General features: G+C 53.8%; 1 protein-coding gene across 3 annotated transcripts in view; it reads right to left on the bottom strand.

Moving 5' to 3' along the window:
- The window catches only part of URB1 (URB1 ribosome biogenesis homolog), an 81,341-nt gene that overhangs the window by 52,280 nt on the left and 6,069 nt on the right, over positions 1-22,992 (bottom strand). For all 3 annotated transcript variants that reach the window (XR_011387734.1, XR_011387733.1, XM_070071878.1), the window contains exons 3-13: positions 22,408-22,559; positions 21,456-21,588; positions 16,373-16,469; positions 14,085-14,170; positions 12,721-12,846; positions 11,603-11,727; positions 6,441-6,636; positions 4,791-4,928; positions 2,395-2,568; positions 1,554-1,680; positions 653-769 (exon numbers count right to left, since the gene is read on the bottom strand). Coding sequence is in view for 1 of the 3 variants with exons in the window: in XM_070071878.1 (XP_069927979.1) it covers positions 653-769; positions 1,554-1,680; positions 2,395-2,568; positions 4,791-4,928; positions 6,441-6,636; positions 11,603-11,727; positions 12,721-12,846; positions 14,085-14,170; positions 16,373-16,469; positions 21,456-21,588; positions 22,408-22,559 (1,471 nt within the window). In the remaining 2 variants the exon portion in view is untranslated. The remainder of the gene's footprint in view (positions 1-652; positions 770-1,553; positions 1,681-2,394; positions 2,569-4,790; positions 4,929-6,440; positions 6,637-11,602; positions 11,728-12,720; positions 12,847-14,084; positions 14,171-16,372; positions 16,470-21,455; positions 21,589-22,407; positions 22,560-22,992) is intronic.

The following is a 22,992-nucleotide window of genomic DNA, read 5'->3' as shown; positions in this document are numbered from 1 at the left end:
GGAAGGACACAGCTACTATATACTGAATGGTTACATCCTAGTAAATCCTATATTCCCTCAGCAAGGAGGCTCTTTCACCTTTGGGGTGGTTACATATTTAATTACAGCTTTTGCAAAGGGTTGTTTGAAGGCTCATACAGATTCCAAGGATGACAGGTCTGTAGGTCTTCTCCCGGAGGCTCTGTTACAAAGCTGACCCTACTGGGCAAAGCGGACCACAGGCCATGGGGGACAAGTGTGTGACCCTTACAAAATGCCATTTGAACCTGACTCCCTGGGATGGAACACGGGGCAGCCACATCAAAACTGCTCTTGCATGGACGAGCCGTCCCTTAGACAAGGCTCCTGCCTCGGCAAGCCCCCCCAACCCCCGTACGCCTGCTCCCTTGAGAAGCCGCTGGAGAATCGGCTCCGTGTGGTCTGACTTGTGGACTGCCCAGCAATCACCAGGCAGCCAGCTTCGCCCTTCTCCACCCTCACTGCTGTTAAGTGTTCATCTGACATCGACTCAAGAAGTCCATGCTGGTGCAAACAAAATTCAGCAGGCTGGGCGACACGCACGCAGGCCACCTGCCTGCCATTTCCCTGCTCCGTGGCCCAGGGGACTCTGCTCGGGTCCTCCCCAGCTGGCCGGCTGTCCCCCGACACCCACCTTTCAGGAGCTTGCTGAAGTCAAAGTTGTACTGAGTGACCATGTGGGGCACCACCTTCTGGTAGAGGCAGATGACCTGGAGCAGGACGGCTTTCAAGAGAATGGTTTCCGCATCGTCTGCGTCAAAACACACGGCTCGAGTTAGACACACGTGCCCTATGCCCCCGATCACCAACAGCACTGGGGCTGCGACAGATTTCCCCCAAGAGCCAGAGGAGGGAGCCAATGTGGCAAGAAGATGGAGACTGTTCAAGGAGCCTGCGTACACGCCCTGTCTCCCTGTGAAGGCCGTGGACAGGCTAAGGTTACTCTGTCTCCTGTGCTTTTGGGCAATGGGGACACATACCCGGGCCTCCCCTGGCAGGGCTGTGATCAGGTTAACTGTGATGCATCTATAGGGACAGAGCCCATCGCCCAGCCAATAAGGTCTTAGCCAACACATTTTACCCCTGGGAGGCTGTGTAGCCCACCTATCTGCAGAACAAGAGCGCCACGCCCCCACCCCACCCCCACCCCCCACTGAAAGGCCAGGGCACCAGGCAGCCTGTGTCACAGGAAACACTGCCCGGCAGAAGGCCCGGGCACAGCCCTTAGCGTATTAACACTCCATCTGCAGGTCTACTCCAATTGTCTTCCCTCAGCTAAAAAGGATGGCCAGAGGGGCCTTGGAACAGGAGGGTCAGAGGACCCTCTAGATGGCAGCCACCCCGGGCTGCCCGTCAGCTCCGGCCCCCAGACCCTCACCACAGAGATGAGCCTCACGGCCCCAGGTCAGCTCCGGCCCCCAGACCCTCACCACACTGATGCGCCTCACGGCCCCAGGTCAGCTCCAGCCTCTAGGCCCTCACCACACTGATGCGCCTCACAGCCCCCAGGTCAGCTCCGGCCCCCAGACCCTCACCGCACTGAGCCTCACGGGCCGCCACAGCCTTGTCACCCGCTCTCTTCCCCTTCTGGTCATCCTGTTTTGTCTCTTGTTTTTTCAGGGACTGCCAGACCCACACAATAGTGTTCAGGTCTGGCAAGATCTAAAAGGGAAAAAGAAGCAAAAAAAATCTGTCACATTAACAATGAAGAGAAACAAATGAGCTGAGCATAAGCAAAAACACAGAGGGGGAGGTGTAGGTATCTGAGTGTGTAAGGGAGCGTGAGTGTAGGAGAAAGGCTGGGGGAGAGCAGGTGCACACCCCTCTTACGCTGTGTTCCCAGGTATCCATCCCTCCTAAAACTACACCGGCAAGGATGCGGTGAGAACACGAGAGTGCTAGTGAGGACGACCCGTTTAAGACCACTCCCGGGCTCAAGACACTGGTCCACGTGCCCACGGGGCTGTCAGAGCAGCCGGACAATCTGCAAGCGCCTGGCCTCCCTCATGAGCAGAGTCAATCATGGGAGGGAGCAAGACGGCCTCCCCAAGCCACCCCCACCCCCAGGGCCATGGGACCATCAGTGTTCGCAGTAGAGGGCGAGGGGCCACAGGGTCCCCAAGAGCCATGGCCCCACTACTGCTGCCACAGGAGAGCAAGTGGGTCACATGACTTCTCCCTCTGCACAGGATTCCCGGACTGCGCCCTAAGTGTGACCTCATGCCTGACCAGAATCACGGGTTTCACCAGTGGGCCCTCAGCACCCAAGCTGCTGGAGGACACACCTGGCCCGCACTCTGCTCCGCAGATGGCTTTGCCCTGTTGTGGTCTGCAGGGAGGTGTGCAGGGCCAGCCCAACCCTGGACCTGTACCTACCTTGCTCAGGGCCTCTCTGAAGAGCCGCACAAACTCATCCATCATTGTGGCCGTGTACACGCCTGGCTCCTGCCACGCCTCTTTGTCCAGGCAGTGGTCAATGGTTTTTAATGCTCTTTTCAAAATGACAGAAACAAGGGATAAAGCCGTGTGCTTCACAGATTTGCTGTCCAACTGGGGAGAAAGAGGATGAAATGCACATGTCTCCAGCTGCACAGTGCACGTGGACTCCCCCGGCCCTGGGCAGGGCTGGCTCTTGCTCCTTCTTGGATCTCTCCAAGATGCTGTCTCTACATCAGATGAGGTGACCTGGGCTGCCCCCCACCCCTCGCAGACAGCCTGCAGGTCTGACCTCAGCAGGTGCTGGGAGAGCAACTGCTAAAGGCAGAGTCCAACGGTGGTTTTTGCGATCGGCTCATCGGTGAGCCTTCTCTGACAGCCACTCAGCTAACGCACATCACCTGCCATAGCAAGACGTGCCCAGAACACACCCTGGCACCGAGGCAAACGCATCAGGGCCTGCGGTGGGAAACCAGCCGGGGGCTCGGACAGCCAGCAGCCCCCACACTCCGCCTCCTGCTGCCATTCACTGCAGCCAGGAGGGCTTCGAGTCCTCACCGGACGCAGAGCTGAGTGAGGCCCAAGGACCTGTGCTGTTACCAAAAGGAGGACAGAACCCCGCCCTGGCCGAGTGCAGCGAAGGCCTCTCCCGGCCCCCGCCTGGATCAATGCATGTATAATCCGTATCTTCACAAGGCCCTGGGGGCACAATAAGGAAGCCTGAGGTGGGAGGCTGGAGATTCACAGAGAGAACCAAACAGGCCTCCCACGGACTTTGTTTCACACCCGCCACAGCCCAGTGCCCCAGCATTCCCACCAGCCCTGGATTCACCTTATGCACACGCTGCACTGAATACCCTAAGCCACTAACGGCTCCCGGCTCAGAACCACTGGGAAGGCGGGGCCCAAACAACATGCCGGTAGAATACCCACAGGGCTCGCGACACCCAAAAACAGCCTGGGCCCCTGCTTCCAAATACCTTATTTCCCATTTCCAAAATAAGCTTCTTCTTTCTCACTCTAAAAATACATGCTGTTAAGAGTTTTTTAGACAATACTGCAAGGAATTAAAAATTAAACAGCACGTAGGCCTGTCTGTGTCCCTGGGTCTCACAAGTACTAAAGCACCGTGTTGGCTCCTGGGAAGGGCATGGCTGTGGCCCACGAGCCCTGGGCCACCACCAAATGCCAGCAGCCACAGGGAGAGGGCTGGATCCTCTCTCACTCCCTGGGCCACTTTGCCCGGGGGCACAGGTCGCTGCTTGGGGCCCCCCTCCACCCTGAGACAGCACTGAGAGGAGGCGAGGGCCAGCCTTTCACCTCCCAGCCCACCAGGACTAAGCTGGGGCAGGTGGAGGGTGCACAGAAGCAGCCCACAGGAGGTGCAACAAACAGGGGCCTTCCCATCACGGAGCAGTAATGTCTCCCAGGAAGCAGAGGGGCACGCTAAGTGCGCTCTAGGTTTGTGTGGGATCATTCGGCAAACAGAACAAAAGGCCCTCTCGCCTGGTCCACAGGTCTCCCTCTCTCTACTGCCACATTCAAGTCAAAAAACACCAGTCAGTCCCAGCACACAATCTCAGGGGTCTGGGCCACTCTACAGTGACTGTCATCCATCACCACTGGGGCCAACATGTGCCTGTGTCACTCGCCCCGGCCCACTCTGGTCCGCCCCATCACACAACAAGTGAGATGTCACTCTGAATACCCAGCATCCTCCAGGTAAGTCGTAGGCAACCCGGGCTCAGGAGGGGCTGGCAGGACCCAGGAGGTCATTCACCTGGGCCCTGTGGTGAAAGAATACAGCTTCTATGGGACTTGGAGGACTGTACAATATAGAAAATAACAACATGAAGTGGAACCATCAATTTTTCTATGAATATATTTTGTCCAAATGCCTGAAAATAGCTGGTCCTCAAAGCAAATGCTCCCCAGAAATCTTCACACTGCCCTCCCAGTGCAGCCCTGCCCTAAATGAATGAATGAGATGCTGGCAAGAACTTTCGCTCCTCTCAGTCCAACCTCTCCCACCCTAGGGCAGCCCCAGGCAGGTGTGCAGGGCTTCAGAAGTCCGGGTCATGGGACAGAGCAGGGACAAGGATGCAGAATCTGTCGCCCCCTACAGGGAACGGGTCCCCACTCCGATGTCCTCTCCCCAGGCAGGGGGACCTGTCACTCATGGGACCATTGCAAATGAAAGCCCTGTCCTGAAGCCTCAGAGGCTCACTGACAAAACCCAAATACATCCACGTTGGTATTTGCAGACCAACCATGCAGCACAGCCAGAAGGTTTAGTGGGAGAACATTCTAGAAGGGGGGCAATTGCCTGGCCTTACATTTAATGCTTGGGTGAACATGATCTTGTTGCAGACCAGGGGCACAGTGGTCACCATCACCATGGCCAGGAGCCGCGGCAAGGGGATAAACTCTCGGGTCTGAAACGCCCGGGAAATCTCCGGCTGGGCCTCGTAGATCTAGAGAGAGCAGAAGAGATCCAGTTGGTGCTGGACACAAGATTCAGGCCTGAGGCTCTTTGTAAGCACCAGACAATAAAGCCCCTGCAGCAAGGAATCATAGTAACAAGGTATGACTCGCTGCAAGGCGTGGGACCCCAAGATCAACCTCCAAATCCACTTGTTAAAGACAAGCCAGGGACCTCCAAAGCAGAGCTTGGCCTGTGGTCTAGGGAGCCACTAAAAACCTCTAATGGCAAACAGTTCACCGCTGGAACTCAAACAGCCCTGCTTACCAGCCACGGACACCCAGGTCAGGCGGCTGACGGCTCACAATGCCTCTGAAAAGCTGTGTGTGGGAGACTTTCTAGTAAAAATAAAACGTGTGTGTGGATGACAAAATCGGGTGTTAATGAAGTCAGACAACTTCCTTAGGACTACAGACCTAGAAAACAGCAGGGCTGCACCTGGGCCTACGGGAGCACACACTTGCCCGTGGCCTGCACCCAGGAGGGCAGTATCCAAAGCAGCTTCCAACAGGGATGCTGGCCGCAGGGCTACGTGCCCCCCAGTGAGGGGCAAAGTGTGTTCCCGCCCCAGGACACATGAGGGAAGTGCACACAGTGGCCCTCGAGGAGACCTTCGAGACTCGGGATCAAAGCTCGCTTCACAGACGGCCAGGCCCAGCTTGAGGCCTAACAAGCTCAGGTATCTCAGCATCAGGCAGAGAGCGCGCTCAACAGAGCCCGGCATCACTGCCAGAGAACATACAGTGAGCGCCCCCAGGCAGACAGGGGAGTTTGACGTCTGTGGCCCAAAGGAAACTGACAGAGGCCTGCACTGTGGCACAGAAGGTTTAGCAGCCGCTGGCAATGCTGGCATCCCATATGGGTGCAGGTTTGAGTCTCGGCTGTTCCACTTCCAGCACAGCCCCCTGCTAATGTGCCTGGGAAAGCACAGGAAGATGACCCAAGTGCCTGGGCCCCTGTACCCACATGGGAGACTTGGATGAAGCTCCTGGCTCAGTCCTGACCATTGAGGCCATGGGGCAGTGAGCCCAGGGGATAGAAGATCTCTGTCTCTCTCTCTCTGTAACTCTGACTTTCAAACAGACAGAAATGTTAAAACAAACAAACAAACAAACAAACACTGACAAAAACCCACTTAAATTAACCAGCAGACCAACAACATCTCACAGATGATTTCAAGCTTTCAAAACTGCAGTCTTTAAGAACTGTCCCACAATTCACACATTTCTCTAATTCTGGCCTACGTGCACTGAGATTCAGTAAGATTTTTACTCTAAGCAAAGTTTTAAAAGTTTCAAAGATAAATTGTTCCACAGATTCAAAAGGAAAAAAAACAACTCAAAATTCAGCTCAATGAAAAGCAACACTATACTTGGAAGATGAGGACTGCAAATTTATATGATCAAAAATACGCTCTTGGTCCCCAAAGAAGGCCTTCCTAGGGTTTACTGGGCCAGAGCGCCCGGCGGCCCCGCCCGGCTCGCAGGCGAAGCCCGAGCACGACCTTGTTCAGGAGTTTGATGTTGTTCTGCCACGTGGCCTTCACTCTGGGCAGGAAGGAGAACGTCACTTCCTTGAAGTACTTGTTCAGCAAGTCCGGGCACACTCGGAGGATGTTCACCACCAGCTCGGCCACCAGCTCGTCGTCCACGGCGGTTTTCAATCCCAGCAGGAAGTGCAGGAGGGTCAGGTTTCCTCCTCTGTTGGAGAAAGGGGAGAGGGAGGGTCAGCAGGGAAGGCTGCTGCCTGCAGTGCCGGCATCCCATATGGACACCGGTTCGAGTCCCGGCTGCTCCACTTCTGATCCAGCTCTCTGCTATGGCCTGGGAAAGCAGTAGAAGATGGCCCAAGGCTGGCCTTGGGCCCCTGCACCCGCGTGGGAGACCCAGAAGACACTCCTGGCTCCTGGCTTCGCATCAGCGCAGCTCCGGCCATTGTGGCCATTTTGGGAGGAAGACTCCTCTCTCTCTCTCTCTCTCTCTCTCTGCCTCTCCTCTCTGTAACTCTGCCTTTCAAATAAATAAACAGATCTTAAAAAGAAAAAAAAAAAAGCACCGAGATCTCACGCTAACACCGTAGCTCCTGGAACGGCCCCGGGGCAGAGCAGGCATGTCCCGCTGGGCACAGGCAGGGGTTCCATGGCTCTGACAGGGAGGCCTGAATTCCTGTCCCCTTCTTCTGTGGCTGAAAAACAGTCTCCACTTTGAGTCCCGTCTGCTCTTTCCTCCTTCTTTCCCTGGAGTTCAACTTGACTTCCAAAGAAGGGGAAGAAAACCATTCTCCCTGCCCCCCCCCCCCCCAGCCACCTACGGGACACCCAGGCTGCTCTAAAGGGGCAAAACCGGCAGAGAGAATGCACTCCTGAGAGCTCACTGACCTCTTTCCTCAAACACATGAAAAAATACGAACATGTATGTGAGGACAAAACATACAAATACGGCATTTTTCTTTGGAATGGATAGTTCTTTTTTAAATATGAAATGCTCAAGAGATCGGCACATGGATCCCCAATGTTGTAAAGTTATTTCTGAAACAGCCAGGACGGCACAAGGCCTTCTGCTCTCTTTGTTCCCAGCTTATTTCAAATTCCTACACCTCCGCTCAGCAGCTGAAAGAAGTGAGTACAAGAAAAAAAACCTACTGTAGAAAAACAAGTAGGCAAACAGACTTCAAAAGGATGAGTAGACAACTGCCCTGGCTTGAACAGCACACAGCTCGGAAACTAACAGTGTTCACGCCCCAAAGTCTTTAAAAAAAATTTTATTTGAAAGTCAGAGTTACAGAGAAGGAGAGGCATAGGCATAGGCATAGGCATAGGCAGAGAGAGAGAGAGAGAGGTCTTCCATCTGCTGGCTCACTCCCCAGTTGACCGCAATGGCCACAGCTGCGCTGACCCGAAGCCAGGAGCCAGGAGCTTCCTCCAGGTCTCCCACGCGGGGGCAGTGGCCCAAGGACTTGGGTCATCTTCCACTGCTTTCCTAGGCCACAGCAGAGAGCTGGATCAGAAATGCAGCAGCCGGGACTCGAACCAGCATCCATATGGGATGCTCGCTTTGCAGGCGGTGACCTTACCCACTATGCCACAGCACCAGCCCCCTCAAGGTCTTAAACTGTGGCACTAAGGGGGCAGACGTTTAATCTAATTACAGAGTTTGGGAGGTGGGCCTAGAGGGAGGTCCTCGGATCACGGAAGCCACCAGGCCCACAGAAGGCAGCTCTGCCCTGCTCCCTGGCTCGCCCACGACCCTTTCTCTGTCCAAGCGCTCCACCTCACCACTGCTACCCTCACCAGAGGCCAGAGCGATGGACTGCAAATCTCCAAAAGCCTGAGTTAAAGTCAACTTCTTCCTTCCCAACTAGCTTTTCTCAGGTACTTTCTTATAACAACAAAACCCTGACCAACACAATGATTAATGCAAGAGGTGGGAAACCTCAGGAAGACCTGCACACGTGACACCTACAATAGGCGACCAATGATCCTGGGATCTCAGCCAAAACCACAGACGCTGGGTTCCCCCACCCTGAGGCCGTCTAGGAACAGGGGCCTGCCTCCTGTCCCTGGACTCCGGGAAGGCAGAATCGGCCTCCCACGCATGCCGTGCTGATGGTTTCTGGGATCCGCAGCGTCTATGTCCCTTAGAAACCGAGTGGAACGACCACGCCATAGCACAGCTCTACGCAATCAAACAATAAATTTTTTTTTTCAAAAAAGAATTAGAGCATAATTTTGAACAAAAAACTATCCTTTAAAAAATGGCATAAAAATCCTAATGTGAACTTTTCATGAACCAAGCAAAGGCAGTTTGTACCTCAGATGAACAGAATGTGAAATCTACGGAGTGCTAAAAATACTGCACCCACACCCGATTCCATCAACAGCAACGTAATAAACCAACAGCACCGACGGCCGTGTGCCAGATGCTGCTCACGGCACGCAGCACCCCCACCTCTCCGTGGCTGGCGCGACTTTTCTCTCCTTTACAGAGGAGGCAGAGGAGGTTCGTAACCTGCCCAAGGGCGCACACTTAGGACTGAAGCCCACCGTCCGCCTCGCGTTATCTGCTCTCTTCACCTCCACGCTACACCCACCGCCTAGCTTTGTAAACAGCATCTTACTGGAATCCAGCTGTTTCATTTTGTGTGATTAAGATTTATTCGTTTATTTGTCAGGCAGACCAACAGAGAGAGGGACAAAGAAGATGACTACCCACTGGTTCACTCCCCAGAGAGGTTGCAATAGTCCAGTCTGGGCCAGCCAGGAGCCAGGAACTCCTTCCTGGTCTCCCACATGCTGAGCCATCTTCCACTGCCTTCCCAGGGACATCAGCAGGGAGCTGGGTCAGAAGTGGAGCGAGCGGGGCTCCAGTCGCATCCTGATGCGGGAAGCTGGGGCTGCGAGCAGCGGCTTCATCCACTGTGCCAGATGCTGGTCCCGAGCATCTGCTGACCCCCGAGGCCTCTTTGGTGCTACAGTGCACAACTGAGTACCAACAGAGACTGGGTCAGCACCGCGCCTGAAGTACCAGATGGTGCTTTATAGAAAAAGTCTGCCAAGCCCTGCCCTACACTGCAGCATCGGCCTCCCATCAACACCTGCTTCACGCTCTGGGAGCAAAAATAGCCAGCAGAGCAACAAGCACGCAAGGTGGTGACGGCGGTCAGGAGCGCGGGCCAGGCAGCAGGACAGCGACAGCAAGGCGCTACTTCAAAAGGATTGCTGGGAAGGGCTCCCTGCAGTGACGACGTGGGGCTGAACGCAAGGGAGTCACAGGACACTGGGGAGCCCTGGATTTCAGTTGTCTCAGCACTTCTGAACTCTGCCCACGAACACAATTCACTTCCTCTCCCCTAAGCACAAACATTTGCCTTCGCCCATGGTTTCACAAAACACACAAACCTCCACGGCACACTCCCAACAGCGCCCACAACGACACGGTGCTTCAGTAACTCATCCCGTGACCATGTATGTCATGGGGCAAGTCAGGAGGGAAAAAGCGCCTTAAAAGTAGGGAGGGGTTGGGGAGATGCTTGTGTTTTAAGTACAGTATTAGAGTGCGCTGGACTACGAAAGGCTGCTGTGAACCTTTCAGCAGGAGAGAGTCCATTCTTACAGATGAGAGAAAAGAGAAACACAAACAGAAATGGTGGGCCGAGAGGAGTCCTGGCCATCTCGGTTACATGCAAAGTTACACACAGGCACAGATTCTCCCCACCGGGGCAAACCAGTGGTTTCCTGACCAGCCGAAATCGGAAGTAAACCCAACTACACGCAACTCAATCCTTCTAATAATGCTATGCAGTCACGGGGCAAGAAATAAGCCATTCACAACGATCAGAAAAACATCCATTAATTAAAGAGATTGAGGACCAGCAGTCTACTTTGGAGATCAAAAAATATAACAATGTGTACAGGGGTCTTCAAAGACTTCATGGAAAATATGTATTATGAAAAAGCTACACATGGATTTCAAACATTTTTTTGCATCAAAATAAACCTAAAAATTTTTTTTAGTTTATTTGACAGAGAAAGTAAGAGAGATAAAGTGAGAGGGAGTGAGACAGACAGAAACAGAGAAGAGCAAGCTCCCACCTGCTGGTTCACTCCCAAATGCCTACGATGGCAGGGCTTGGACCAAGCGGAAGCCAGGAGCTGAGAACTCAATTCAGGTTTTCCCCAGCGGTGCCAGGGACTGAGTTAGCTGAACTTGCACCATTGCTCTCAAGGTCTCCATTGGCAGGAAGCCGGAGTCTGGAGCCAGGGCTGGGTGCAAAAGTCAGCTACTCCAACGTGGGATGTGGGCGTCAACTGACATCTTAGGTGCTAGGCTAAACACTTGCCCCACGCTTACCACCTTTTTAAGATTTATTTACTTATTTATTTGAAAGGCAGAGGGATAGAGGGAGAGACAGACAGAGAGAGATCTTCCACCCACTGGTTCATGTCCGCTGGCTCACTCCCCAAATGGCTCCAATGGCTGGGACTGGGTCAGGCCAAAGCCAAGAGTCTAGAACTCCATCTGAACCTCCCATGTGGGTGTCAGGAACTCAAGCACTTGGGCCATCTTCCACTGTTTCCCCAGGGGCATTAGCGGGACCGCAAGTGGAACAGTAGGAACATGAACTGGCGCCCATATGGGATGCTGGCACCACAACACCAGCCCCTCAGTGTACCTCTTAACGCCATTTTCCCACAGACTTCTGGAAGTATCCCTGTATTATGTGACTATAAAGAAAAAGTCTAAATATAATCAAAACCATCAGATTTGGATTTGATCTCCCTGCTGATGAAAACATTATCCTAATTAAGAAATAAGAAATCAAATGCAAGAGCACAATTCTGAAATCCTGCCAGCACCTGTCAGAGGAAGGCTGGTGCAGTCACCTCTTTCTGACTCGGTCCACGCCACTGACTCGAAGCAGACAGGTGCAGCCCCTCCCTGGGCGAGGCAGCGTGTCCTCTGCGGCCTAAATAAACTGCTCCCGTGCCATCTCCGCCCGGGTGGCGTGGAATGCACACGGGTTCTCTGGGTCTCCCACCGGTAACATCCACCACTCTGGCTGTAACCTACTACAACTCCACCGTGTGCTCGGTTTCCACTAGGAAGGCAAGTACGTGCCGACATGTAAGGAACCCCCCAGGGTTCACACTCGCTACGTCCCACTCACCTGCCAGAGGTGCCCAAAGACGCATCATAGAAGTTAATGCCATGCTTGAGGGAACAACACAGATCCAGCAGGAAGCTGTGCACCAGCTCCCGCACCATGGCCTTCCCCGCCTCCTCAGCAGACATCTAGAAGGGGTTAAGAAAAAAAGACTGAATCCCAGCCCTTTGCAATAGCTCCAGAATAAAAATGGGCAACTTCAAAAACATATTAAGCACTTGGTGTCAGTCCAAGACACAGAGGAAAAAAAAAATCAAAACACAGATATACCAACCAGGGCAAAAGAACACTAAAGAGGAGCACGTTTAAACCTGAATTTTTAAAAGCTTAAAAATGACTTAATTTCTCTTGTTCTTGCAAATAAAATCCCCCATTTGGGAGTGTTTTTATTAAGCCCCTGAGGCTTCCTGGTAATGGAGCATACAGAAACATGTTCAAAACAAGAGGACACAGGCGAGTCCCCAAGAGGTAAATTATCAGAGTTAACAGGAAGTCGGAGCCGTCACTGCTCTGGCCAAGTCCACGTTCAGAAACGCCCCAAGGAAAACGAAAAGGAGGAAAATTAAAACACCCGCTGGCCTTGGGTCAATGTGAAAGCAACTGTTTTAATTTGGCACTTGAATTAACCGTTACAAAATAAATTATGCATGTCCAGCTGGATGAGGCCACGTGGGTCCCCCCAGACAGTTAAAAGCAAACCTGAAACTCCAAACGCTTTACACAGGAACGAGGGCAGGGGTCTGGCAAGGTGAGAGGAAGAGGGAGCCTGGCTGATGCTCAAAGCTATGCGCAGGCATCCCAGCGAAGACAAGATGTTGCTCACTCGACCACAGGGACCAGTCGTTTTCCCATTAATAAAAAGGAAAACAAATACAGATTGCACTCATGATAACCCAGAGAGCAGAACAAAAATCTTAGTGCTATAATTTAAAAAAAAAAATCATATTGCACATAGCAGAGAAAAATACGACCACATAACCATAAGCCGAAAGAGACGGTCCACACGAGGAGGGCGCTGGTTTTTCTGGAAGTGCAGCGTGCTGTCAAGGTTTCTGAGTCTCTCAGCTGTGGGGGTCGCACCCCAGAGCCGAGGCCCACTGACAGCCAGAAGCGACACCCACCTCTGTGTTCTCCGGGCTTACGTCAACAATCCCGTTCCAGGCGTAGAGAGACGCTATGTGGCTCAACAGCTGTGCGGTAAAGAAATGCACCTTCTGGGTCTTTGTGATACTTTTACTGTGAACTACCTGAAAGCAATGATAAAACTCAGTTACCCTTCAAATAACATGTATTGTGTTTTCAGCCCTATAAATTCAACATGTGACAACGGCAGAAAGCTTGATTAAAAAAAAAAGGAAAATACAAATATAAAATCCACCAACATTCCCATTCCCAAGCTCAGGATATCCATGTTCCATTTTGATCTATTTCTTTTCAGTCTCCTGTGTGTGTGTGTGTGTGTGTGTATGTGGGTGTTCATATACATATATAAATGTATATATACACTGCTTATCTCTTATTACCTTAGATTATATTTATATATGGTTGTGTGTCTCCTTATGCAGTAGAAGCTGCTTTTTCCATATCATTAAATATTCCTTTAGAACAAGGGGGGTGGGTAATCTTTTTTTTTTTCTGCCAAAGGCCATTGGATACATATAACATCATTTGCAGGCCATACAAAATTATCGACTTAAAAATTAGCCTAGGGCCAGTGCTGAGGCGCAGTAGGTTAATCCTCCACCTGCGGTGCCAGCATCCCATATGGGCGCCGGTCCTAGTCCCGGCTGCTTCTCTTCCGATCCAGCTCTCTGCTGTGGCCTGGGAAAGCAGTAGAAGATGGCCCAAGTCCTTGGGCCCCTGCACCCACGTGGGAGCCGGGAAAAAGCTCCTGGCTCCTGGCTTCGGATTGGCACAGCTCCTTCCGTTGTGGCCACCTGGGGAGTGAACCAGCAGATGGAAGAGCTGTCTCTACCTCTCTCTGTAACTCTTTCAAATAAATAAAATAAATCTTTAAAAAAGTCCCCTGAACAGGAAAACACGCTTCTGGTGGACTTCCAACAACTTTACTGCAGGAAGGTTTCTAACTGATCACTTCAGGTGCTTCTGTATTCAAGTCAGTGGCCCTTTCAGCAAAATTTAAGTTTCTATGAAATATGGAAAATGACATTTTGCTAGGTGTGACAAGGAAGAAGAAGTATTTGTAACTTACAGCTCCCAGTCACCCCACTGGGCAACTGCGCAACGTCAACCAGCGCTTTTATCGCTGTTGCTGGGATGGAAGCAGCCGCCAGTCTTCAGCCTCCCGGGCCCAGGCTTTGCTCACCACCCCGAGCAAGCCTGGGCGTAAGAAACGGCTTCCCGCTCAACTCACACAACCATAACCCACAGACAGTGTCGTGGCTCTAGAGTCCCATAGGACGCCAGGGGCTCTTCACTGACAAGGAGAAGTGAGTAACAGAAATGCTGCTTACCAAACACGTACCTTTGTTTTCATTGTGGACAACAAAATATTGATGGTAGAAATCCTATCTTCCTTTATGCCTGAGCTAAAAATGCAAGGAATAAACTCTGAAAATAAAAGGTTCAAAGCATTAAACTCAGAAATATTTTGAAAACAGAACAGATGGGAGAATGTTACTATTTAGCAAGCAACGTCTTTTTTTCAGTTTCAATTATACAAGTTCAAGGCATAATAATTACCCCTTTCCTGACAAAGTAAACCAAAAGTACTTAAGCATGAAGCAATGACAGAATTTTAATTCTTTTTTCTTTTCTTTTCTCACATTAAGTAAAATCAATACTGATTGAAGGAGAATGTGTGTTGTAACAGCTTTCTAAAGCTCTATTGCTATGGAGTTTGCTCATGGTAGGAGCGACTTCTGTGTGACTTGGTTTGCTCTGGCTTGCTCTGTGTACCTTCCGACCCGGGGGAGACGGCCACCAGAATGCGGTGCTGTGTCCCTCTAGCACACGGCGGCCCCAGGCTGAAGCATCTGAGACGTAACATCCAGTGTTACTTGGTCTGCACATCTTTAGAGGCTTCACATAATTTCTACAAAAGCAAATTTCTTATTCTTAGAAAAAGAAAATCAGAGGGCCGGCATTGTGGCGTAGCAGGTTAAGCTGCCACCTGCAGCACCGGCATCCCATGTGGTCACTGTTTCAAGTCCCGGCTGCTCCACTTCCCATCCAGCTTCCTGCTGATGCACCTGGGAAAACAGTGGAAGACGGCCCAAGTGCCTGGGCCCCTGCACCCACATCAAAGTTCTAGAAGAAGCTCCCAGCTCCCGGCTTCGGCCTGGCCCAGTCCTAGCCATTGCAGCCATTTAGGAGAAGAAAGACCTCTCTCTCTGTCTCTCCCTCTCTCTCTGCAACTCTGCCTTTCCAATAAAGAAAATAATTCTTAAAAAGAAAGAAAATCAGGAAATACCAAAGCAAAAGAATAAAATTCAAAGTCAGCCATCCTGCCACGATGCAGAGGTGGGCCCTGCTGCCCTGTGAGAGAACTACCAGGCCTCTGACGCAGCCATGCCACTCCCCTCAACCTCCAGTGAGAAGGGATCACCCTTCTGCAGCTGGCAGCCGAGGCTACGCCAATCACGCATCACAAGGAAACCCGGATGCCAGCAGCGACATGCCCACAGCTGCACTGTCCTCTTATGGCTGGCGCTCAGTTTGCTCAACTAATCCCTTACTGGTAGACAGTTAGGAGCCCAATTTTCAGCGAACATGGAAAAAAAAAAAAAAAAAAAAAAAAAACACACACACACAAAAAACAAATCTTCCCTAACAAAACCTCTTCGCACACTCTTAATTCTTTCCTTAGTACAAGGACCAGACGTGGGACTGCTGCTCAAACAGCCTAGGGGTTTTGACGCAGAAAGCCCGCACTGCCGGACGTGCTGCCCCTTCGGCAGTGTAAACGAGAGCTCACTGTCCTTCAGCAGCAGGCCAGGCCGCAGGGCTGAGAGGGCCCGGGGAGCTGCGAGGAAACCTCCAGCCCCGGCAGCAGCCGGATGTCCTACCCTGGGTTCCTGGCAACACACAGTGGAAACACTGTCTGCTGTGTCTCCTCCCCAGAACTACTCCCAGGCCAGGCGGACCACACACAGGGGCCCTGCACCTGCACCCTCACGTCCCGGAGGAAGCTCAGACCCCTGCCTCCTTCGGAGTGGACAGCTGACCACACTAGGCCACGGCACCACGCGCCTCCTCCTCCAACTCCCAGAGTTCTGAGCGTAACTGCGGGGATCTTGCTGAGCAATTGTCCCATGCCAAGGCAGGGGCTGCCACTCACCAAGCTCCTGAACCTCCCGCCCAAATGCAAGTGGCCCTAATGGGTCACACGACGCTAAGCCTCTCTCTCTGGAGACGGCCCCAGAAGGCGGCCAGGCTGGAACTCCCTGGAGCCCAGTGACAGACCTTCTGGCACCACATGGCACAGCCACCGAGGCGGTGAAGCCGTATTTTACAACACACTAGCCATGGAAGGCCAGGCAGCTGGGCCGCCTCTGTTCACCCCAGTTTGCCTCCCTGAGGCTGGCACTTGTCCTGGTGAGGGGCTCGCTGGGCATCCAGATGGCAGACAGGAACACCTGTGTTCATTCTGACCCGTGGGGTCAAACCTGCACCACCGCTGCCTGGCCACACGCACACGCGTTCTCAGCCTGTGAAAGAGGCTGCGGCCTCTGGTCACCGGGAAGAACGGTGGGCAGCGGATCTTGGAGAGCGGTGACGAGCGGGCTTTCTGAGGGACACAGGGACACGTACCTTTCAGCTCCAGCACCTGCACTATGGTGCTGTCGTCACCAGCAATCAAGAAGGACAGAGCAAACTGGATGTAGGCCAGCCGGACGTCGGGCACTCCCTGAGGACCAAAGAGACCACATGTCACACGCAGAGTTCACGCAGGGCCGAAGGAGACAACAGTGCAACCGGCACGCGCACTCCCGTCTCCAGCCGTGGCACCACCAGCCTCCTGGTCCTGGCCCAGCCATCGGGGGTGGAAGCCCAAAGCCACTGCTCGGCCTTTCCGGGAGGTGGAGGGTTTCCCTTCATCTTTCCCCACAATTCTCTCCACCTTCCTTCTCTTTCGAGCCTTGCTCTCAATATATAACTTGCATATAACCAGTTGTGTCCTGAGTAGACCACATAAGTTCCTTTAGCTCCCGGGCCACACCGGTGCAGGACACAAGACTGCTTGGACCCATCTCCTCTCACTTGCCGATGGGAAGCATCTGTTTTTGAAAATCCAGGGAGAAGGGAGGCGTTGTGCTGCTCCTGCTGAGACACCAGTGGGGACGTGCAGCCTGTGTCGGACATCAGAAATCACTCATCACTCACCCCAGAGACCAGGGCACAGATGCTGCGGGGCTGCAAACACTGCAGAGCCTTCCCAGGCTGGCAGCCTGCGCTGTCCTGCGGGCTTCAGCCGCGGCACCGGACGGGGCGCACCCCTGGCCAGGGCCCAAAGGCAGAGCCCAGCGGCTAACGCTTCTGGGGAAGTCGTGAGGGCCACGGGTGCGTTTTCCCTCCTGGCTCCGCTAGGACATGCCCCATGTCGGCACACCTCGTTCCACATCTGAGGGACCCAAGTGGTCAGGGCTAACGTGTGCGCTCAGGTCCTCCACTGCCGAAAGCAAAGCCACTCCCTCCCCGCAGTCATTCCAATGGCGCCTTAATGCACTGCCAAGGACAAGTCAGCAGCACAGACAAGGACTGTCCTGGACGCCTGGGAAGATTGAGGAGCAGCCCTGCCTTGCAGACGGCCCTGCCCCCCTTGCCAGTGGCAGCAGTGGTGATGACGATGACAACCACTGAGTGTGGACTGTGTGCTAGGCACTATTCTCAACGCTACCCCATTTAGTCCTCAGGACAACCTGAAGAAGAGATGCTTACCGCACCCACTTTACAGATGAGGAAACTGAGGCTTTAAAAACTCACTCAGAGGGTAGGCCCTGTGGCACAGTGTTTGAGCCACTGCTTGGGACTCCCACATCCCATACCAGCACCTGGTCCAAGTCTCAGCTACTTCACTTCCTACTCGGCTTCCTGCTAACGTGCTGGGAGGCAGCAGATGATGGCTTCAGGAGCTGGGTCCCTGCACCCACTGGGAGACCCAGATGGAGCCCCTTGCTCCCAGCAGCCTGGCGCAGCCCCAGCTGTTGTGGGCATCTGGGGAGTGAAGCAGCAGGTTGAAGATGCCTTCCTCCTTCCCTCTCTCCACCTTTCAGATGAATTTAAATAAATAAATAAATCTTAGAAAGAAAAACCTCGCTCGGAGGCACGCAGCAGCTATGGCCCAGAACTGGGGTCATAAGACTGCACAAAACCCCACTACCACGTGTGGGCCTCACAGCAGCTCTGCTTCTCACAGCCTTGGCTCGTCCACGTCACCTCCTCTCAACACGGCACCAGCTGGGTCTCCGTGTAAGGATCTCCCCGGTGCCTTCCTGGTTTACGGGGGAAAGGGCTGCTTTCGGAAAAGGCGAGGATACCCACCCCCGCTGCCTCAGCTGGGATCAAGGCCTCGCACACGCATCACTTCCTGGGCCTGTGTCTGCCTGTGTCACTCACACTCATTTCCTGGGCCTGTGTTTGCCTGTGTCATGCACACTCATTTCCTGGGCCTGTGTTTGCCTGTGTCACACACACTCATTTCCTGGGCCTGTGTTTGCCCGTGTCACTCACACTCATTTCCTGGGCCTGTGTTTGCCCGTGTCACTCACACTCATTTCCTGGGCCTGTGTCTGCCCGTGTCACGTGGTATTTCAGCGAGCCCTTCTTTGACCAATGCCAGCCTGTTACAAATATACTGAGAGCTTCAACGACCCTCCCTGTTCTGGGGACGGGTCTGCGGGCCTCCTCACAGTGCAGAGCTAGGGTTTGGTGATAACTAGAGCCGAGAACCAGCTGCAGCTCCCAACGCCGCCAAGTGTTACTCACCAATTTATAAAACACCCAGCACATGCACGACCCCACAACTGGGGCTGAGCGAGGATGCAGTGACTAGGATTCTGTCCTTGTCCTGCCGCTCCCAAGCTACCTGGATGTCTCACTGTTCAAATAAAGACGGCACGGATCCAAACGCAGTCACTGCTTGGCCTGGTCTACCTACGCCCTGTGTAGCAACTGACTGCCGGCACAACGCATGCCTGGCGGGATTCAATCGGGCTGCATCTGCTCCCCACAATGGTCTGACTTCCTGCTGAAGCAACAGTACGTGAAACCAGGGCCCTGGAATGCTGGTCCCAACTTCTCCTGTTCTAGATCTTTCTATCCTGCTCGTACACAGCAGAGTTGGACTAGACTCTGGCGGGTCATCCAGCAATCAACTTCTAATTGCAAAGGAATTTGGTTCTCAGCTGCTGACTTCCATCTTGTAAATACCAGACACCCCGATTTCACTGTCCTGACCCTGTGAAGGAAGGGGCAGCATCCCTGCCACACACCTGCCCGCTCCACGCTGGCCCTGGCCAGGGCATCCACACAGCTGCACACTCCTCCATCCAAAGCACCCCACTCCCCGGGGCCAGCACCGCGGTGCGGGGGGTTAAGCTGTCTCCTGTGACGACAGCATCCAGTACGAGTGCCAGGTGGAGGCCCCGCTGCTCCACGTCCCATGCGGCTCCCTGCTAATGCACCCAGGAAGGCAGCGGGAAATGGCCCAAGTGTCTTGGCCCCTGCCACTGGTGTGGGAGACCCAGATGGAATTCCTGGCTTCGGCATGGCCCAGGCCCAGCGATTGCAGCCATCTGGGGAGTGAACCGGCAGGTGCAATATCCTTCTCTATATCTCCTTCTAACTCTGCCTTTCAAATAAATAAATAAATCTTTAAAAACAAAAAACAGGATCCCACTCCCAGCAAAAGCAGGCCCCGTGCCTACTCCTCATTCCTCCTGTGTGACCTCACAGGGTGATCAGCCCAGGAAGAAGACGTCCTGAGCCCTTTAAGGCTTGTTTTGCAAAACGCTGTCTAAAATAGACCAAAATATATTTGGCAAAACTGCTCTCTGGCACAGGATTTTAACAACGCTTTCTCTGGCCGGGTGAGTCCACCCATCATCCTCTTGTACATGAGGCTTTCATAATGCTCAAATGCGCTCATAAAAAAGAAAAAAACTTAACCAGCCTCTTCTACAAATAAATGGCAAGAAAACAAGCAAGGGAGGTTGGGTGGGGCAGGACACAAACAAAAACTCAAAAGACCCAGAAGAGGTTTAAGAAACAAATCGGCCTTGGGGGCTGGCGCTGTGGCACAGCGGGTGAACACCCTGGCCTGAAGCACCGGCGTCCCATATGGGCACCAGTTCTAGTCCCGGCTGCTCCCTTCTGATCCAGCTCTCTGCTGTGGCCTGGGAAAGCAGTAGAAGATGGCCCAAGTCCTTGGGCCCCTGCACCTGCGTGGGAGACCCAGAAGAAGCTCCTGGCTTCAGATCGGAGCAGCTCCAGCCGTTGTGGCCATCTCTCCCTCTCTCTCTCTGCCTCTCCTCTGTGTAACTCTGACTTTCAAATAAATAAGTCTTTAAAAAAAAAAGAAAGAAAGAAAGAAACCTATCAGCCAAACACGACGTGTGGACCTTGTCTGGATCCTGACTTGGACATTCTGAGATCATCAGGAAAACCTGAGGCCACACTGGGTGTCAGAGGATACTGGGAATTCACTAATGGAGTTAGGTATGATAACTGACGACAGCTGTGAAAGATCTTAGACGGTCAGAACACACGCCGAGATATTTAAAGTGAAACGCTTCTGGGCTCTCTGTGTAGACTGCCCCAGACACAGAGAAGGGGGTAGGGACTGAGGCAGGACCACTGGGTGCTCCTTGTATTGTTCCATTTTTTAACATCCTTGACATTCCCTGTATTTAAAAACAAGTCTAATATCTAGAAACCATTTCTGTTTAAGACATTTGATATGGAAGAACCCAGAAAGGATGGTAGAAACGCTTCCATCTTGAAGTAACTCCCATTTTACAGATCCCTGAGCGACGAAATAACCTGCCCTGGCCCCAGGATGGAAGTCCAGGAAGGGAAGGCCCTCTGGGGCTGCCCTCTGCGTGGCCCGGGCACCTCAGTCTACTTGCACGGCTGGAGGGCTGAGGTCCAGGGAGTTGGGCCAGCCTGACGCCAGCTAAGGCCAAAGAACCAGGACATCTGCCCTAGAGGTGGCCAGGACAGGCTTCTCTGGGTGTTACGCATCACTACCTCAGTCTCTCAGCTGGCCAGAGAGCTCAATTCCCAGAGAGAGAGTGTGGCTGCAGCACCGGGTACCCGCAGGGCCCAACTGGCAAGCGGCACGGGCGCTCTGACAGCCTGGAGCTGGCAGGTGCGTGGGGAGCAGGGCCCTTCCCAGGCACGGGCGGTCTCCAACTGTACTTTTCCCCAAGCCTCCCCAAACCCGGATGCAGCTTCTCCGGCTGCCAGGAATCTTGTTCACAATTCTCCTGAAAACAACCACTCACACCCCGCTTCCATCCAGCACGGCCCAGGCCCACCCACTACAGCACAGGCACCGGGGCGGCCTCACCGGTCAGCGCTGCGAGGGTTTCTGCCATGGGAGACGGGACAGCACAGAGGGCTGGGACACGGCAGCCTCGGGGTCAGAGGCGTGTGGGGTTCTCTGGTTACTTCGCAGAGAACACACTCACAAGCCATGTCATCCCCACGCCAGGAAGGCTGCACCTCTGAACCCCAGAGAAGCCCCCAGAGCCCTCCGGATCAGCCTCTGCCTCCTGGACAGACGCCGCCGCCCCACCTAGGTGGGACCAAGGTGTGAGAGAAGCAGACAAACAAACCTTGGGACCCGCCAGAGGAAGGGACATGGGAGGAACAAGACACACGGGGCTCTCACCTTTGAATCCCTCTTGGTCACCAGGGTGTACAAGGTCTTTTTATTCAAATCAAAATGGCCGCAGACGTCCCTGGCAGCTTCAGGACCCTGGGTCACCATGGCGGCCATCATGTTGAGGCAGGCTCGAGCCATCCTGCACGGGGACAAGGACGGCAGGCCTGTCAGGAGCAGCTCAGCTCGCCAGGGAGCCAGCCATACCACATGATCCGCTCTCCCCCGGGCAGAGAACGGAAGGAAGGAGCCACGCAGATGTGCTCTGTTTTTAATAAAAGCAAAACAAGAGCACAGAATGCAAGATGCGAAGATGGGAACGGGTCCCTGGAGGAAACCAGCGTGTGGCCGAGGGGTCCCAACTCAGTTCCGGCATGTGCAGGGCACTGAGGGAGACCTCCTCACAGTGCCTCACAAACCTCCTCATTTTCTCCAAAAGTGAGCTCTTGGCGCCCTCTCTGTCTGCAGGTACCTGCGACAGCTGAGGCACGGGGCTAGGGCCTGGGGAGGCGCCATCCCGAAAGACAGGTGAGGGCCTGGCCGTGTGCACCCCACATCCTCATCAACAGACAGAGAATGTTCTGTGCAGACGGATGGCCATCTCTGGGAGAAACACAGAGCAGGCTGAAGGGACAGAGGGGACGGTACAAGTGCTGTGGGAGGCAGTGTGGTCGTCGGACGTCTTGCCCAGTGACACCCCTGCACAGTCCCAGGGCACAGAGAACCCCGCGCCGAGAGGCGAGCCTCCAAGGCAGGAGGACATGAGCGGGGCAAGCTTGCTGGGGTTTTCCTAGGGCACTGATGGCAGGGGCTGCTCTCAGAGGAAGGGGGGCAGAGACACGGCCCAGAAGCCCTGCTAACAGCTCAGCTGTCCCTCATGGGCGAAGGCCAACGTCAAACACTCCTGCCGAGAGCAAACCCAAAGCCGGTCCTTGCCAGGCGCAGGCGCGCGGCGGCTCACCTGTACCCCGAGGCGTACAGGGACTCACAGATGAGCTTCATGTGGTTGTTCAGCAGCTTCTTCACGATGTGGGTGCCCGCGACGTGAAAATGCGACAGATCGCTGGCTGTCCTCAGCAGGATGGCTTCCAAAACTTGAAATATTAGCAGCATCTGCAAAGGCAGGACTCAGTCGCGTGTGAACCACTGCATCCCCGTTCCTCCCGCACAGAAATGCTCCTCGGTGTTGGCCATGGTCACTGCGGGCTCAAAACCCCCAACCTGCGGGATGAGGCCTCCCCAGACCCTGGGCCGAGGCAAGGAAGCTGGGGGGTGCCGGCCTAGCAGGCCAACCCACCAAGACCAAAGCCCTCAGCTCTGCCCCCCCAGTCTAGCCAAGCAGACGATAGCCGGCGTACAGCCGCACAACCTGAACCCAAAGAGGAAAGAGACACCGAGCAGCGGGCCCACAGCTCGAGGCCATTCAGTTACAGCGCTCACTCCCACGTCTCAACAGGTCCTCACGTGTTCAGGAGATAATGCAACCTGTGTTCTCAGTCTGTGTCCACCGTGCTAAAACCAAGCGCGTTTTGATTGAGACCCTTTG

This window comes from Oryctolagus cuniculus, chromosome 4, assembly GCF_964237555.1.
Source record: "Oryctolagus cuniculus chromosome 4, mOryCun1.1, whole genome shotgun sequence".
In the NCBI taxonomy this organism is placed as follows: Eukaryota; Metazoa; Chordata; class Mammalia; order Lagomorpha; family Leporidae; genus Oryctolagus; species Oryctolagus cuniculus.
The sequence above is the reverse complement of the archived record's forward strand: the minus strand, read 5'-3'. Positions and strand labels throughout refer to the sequence as shown.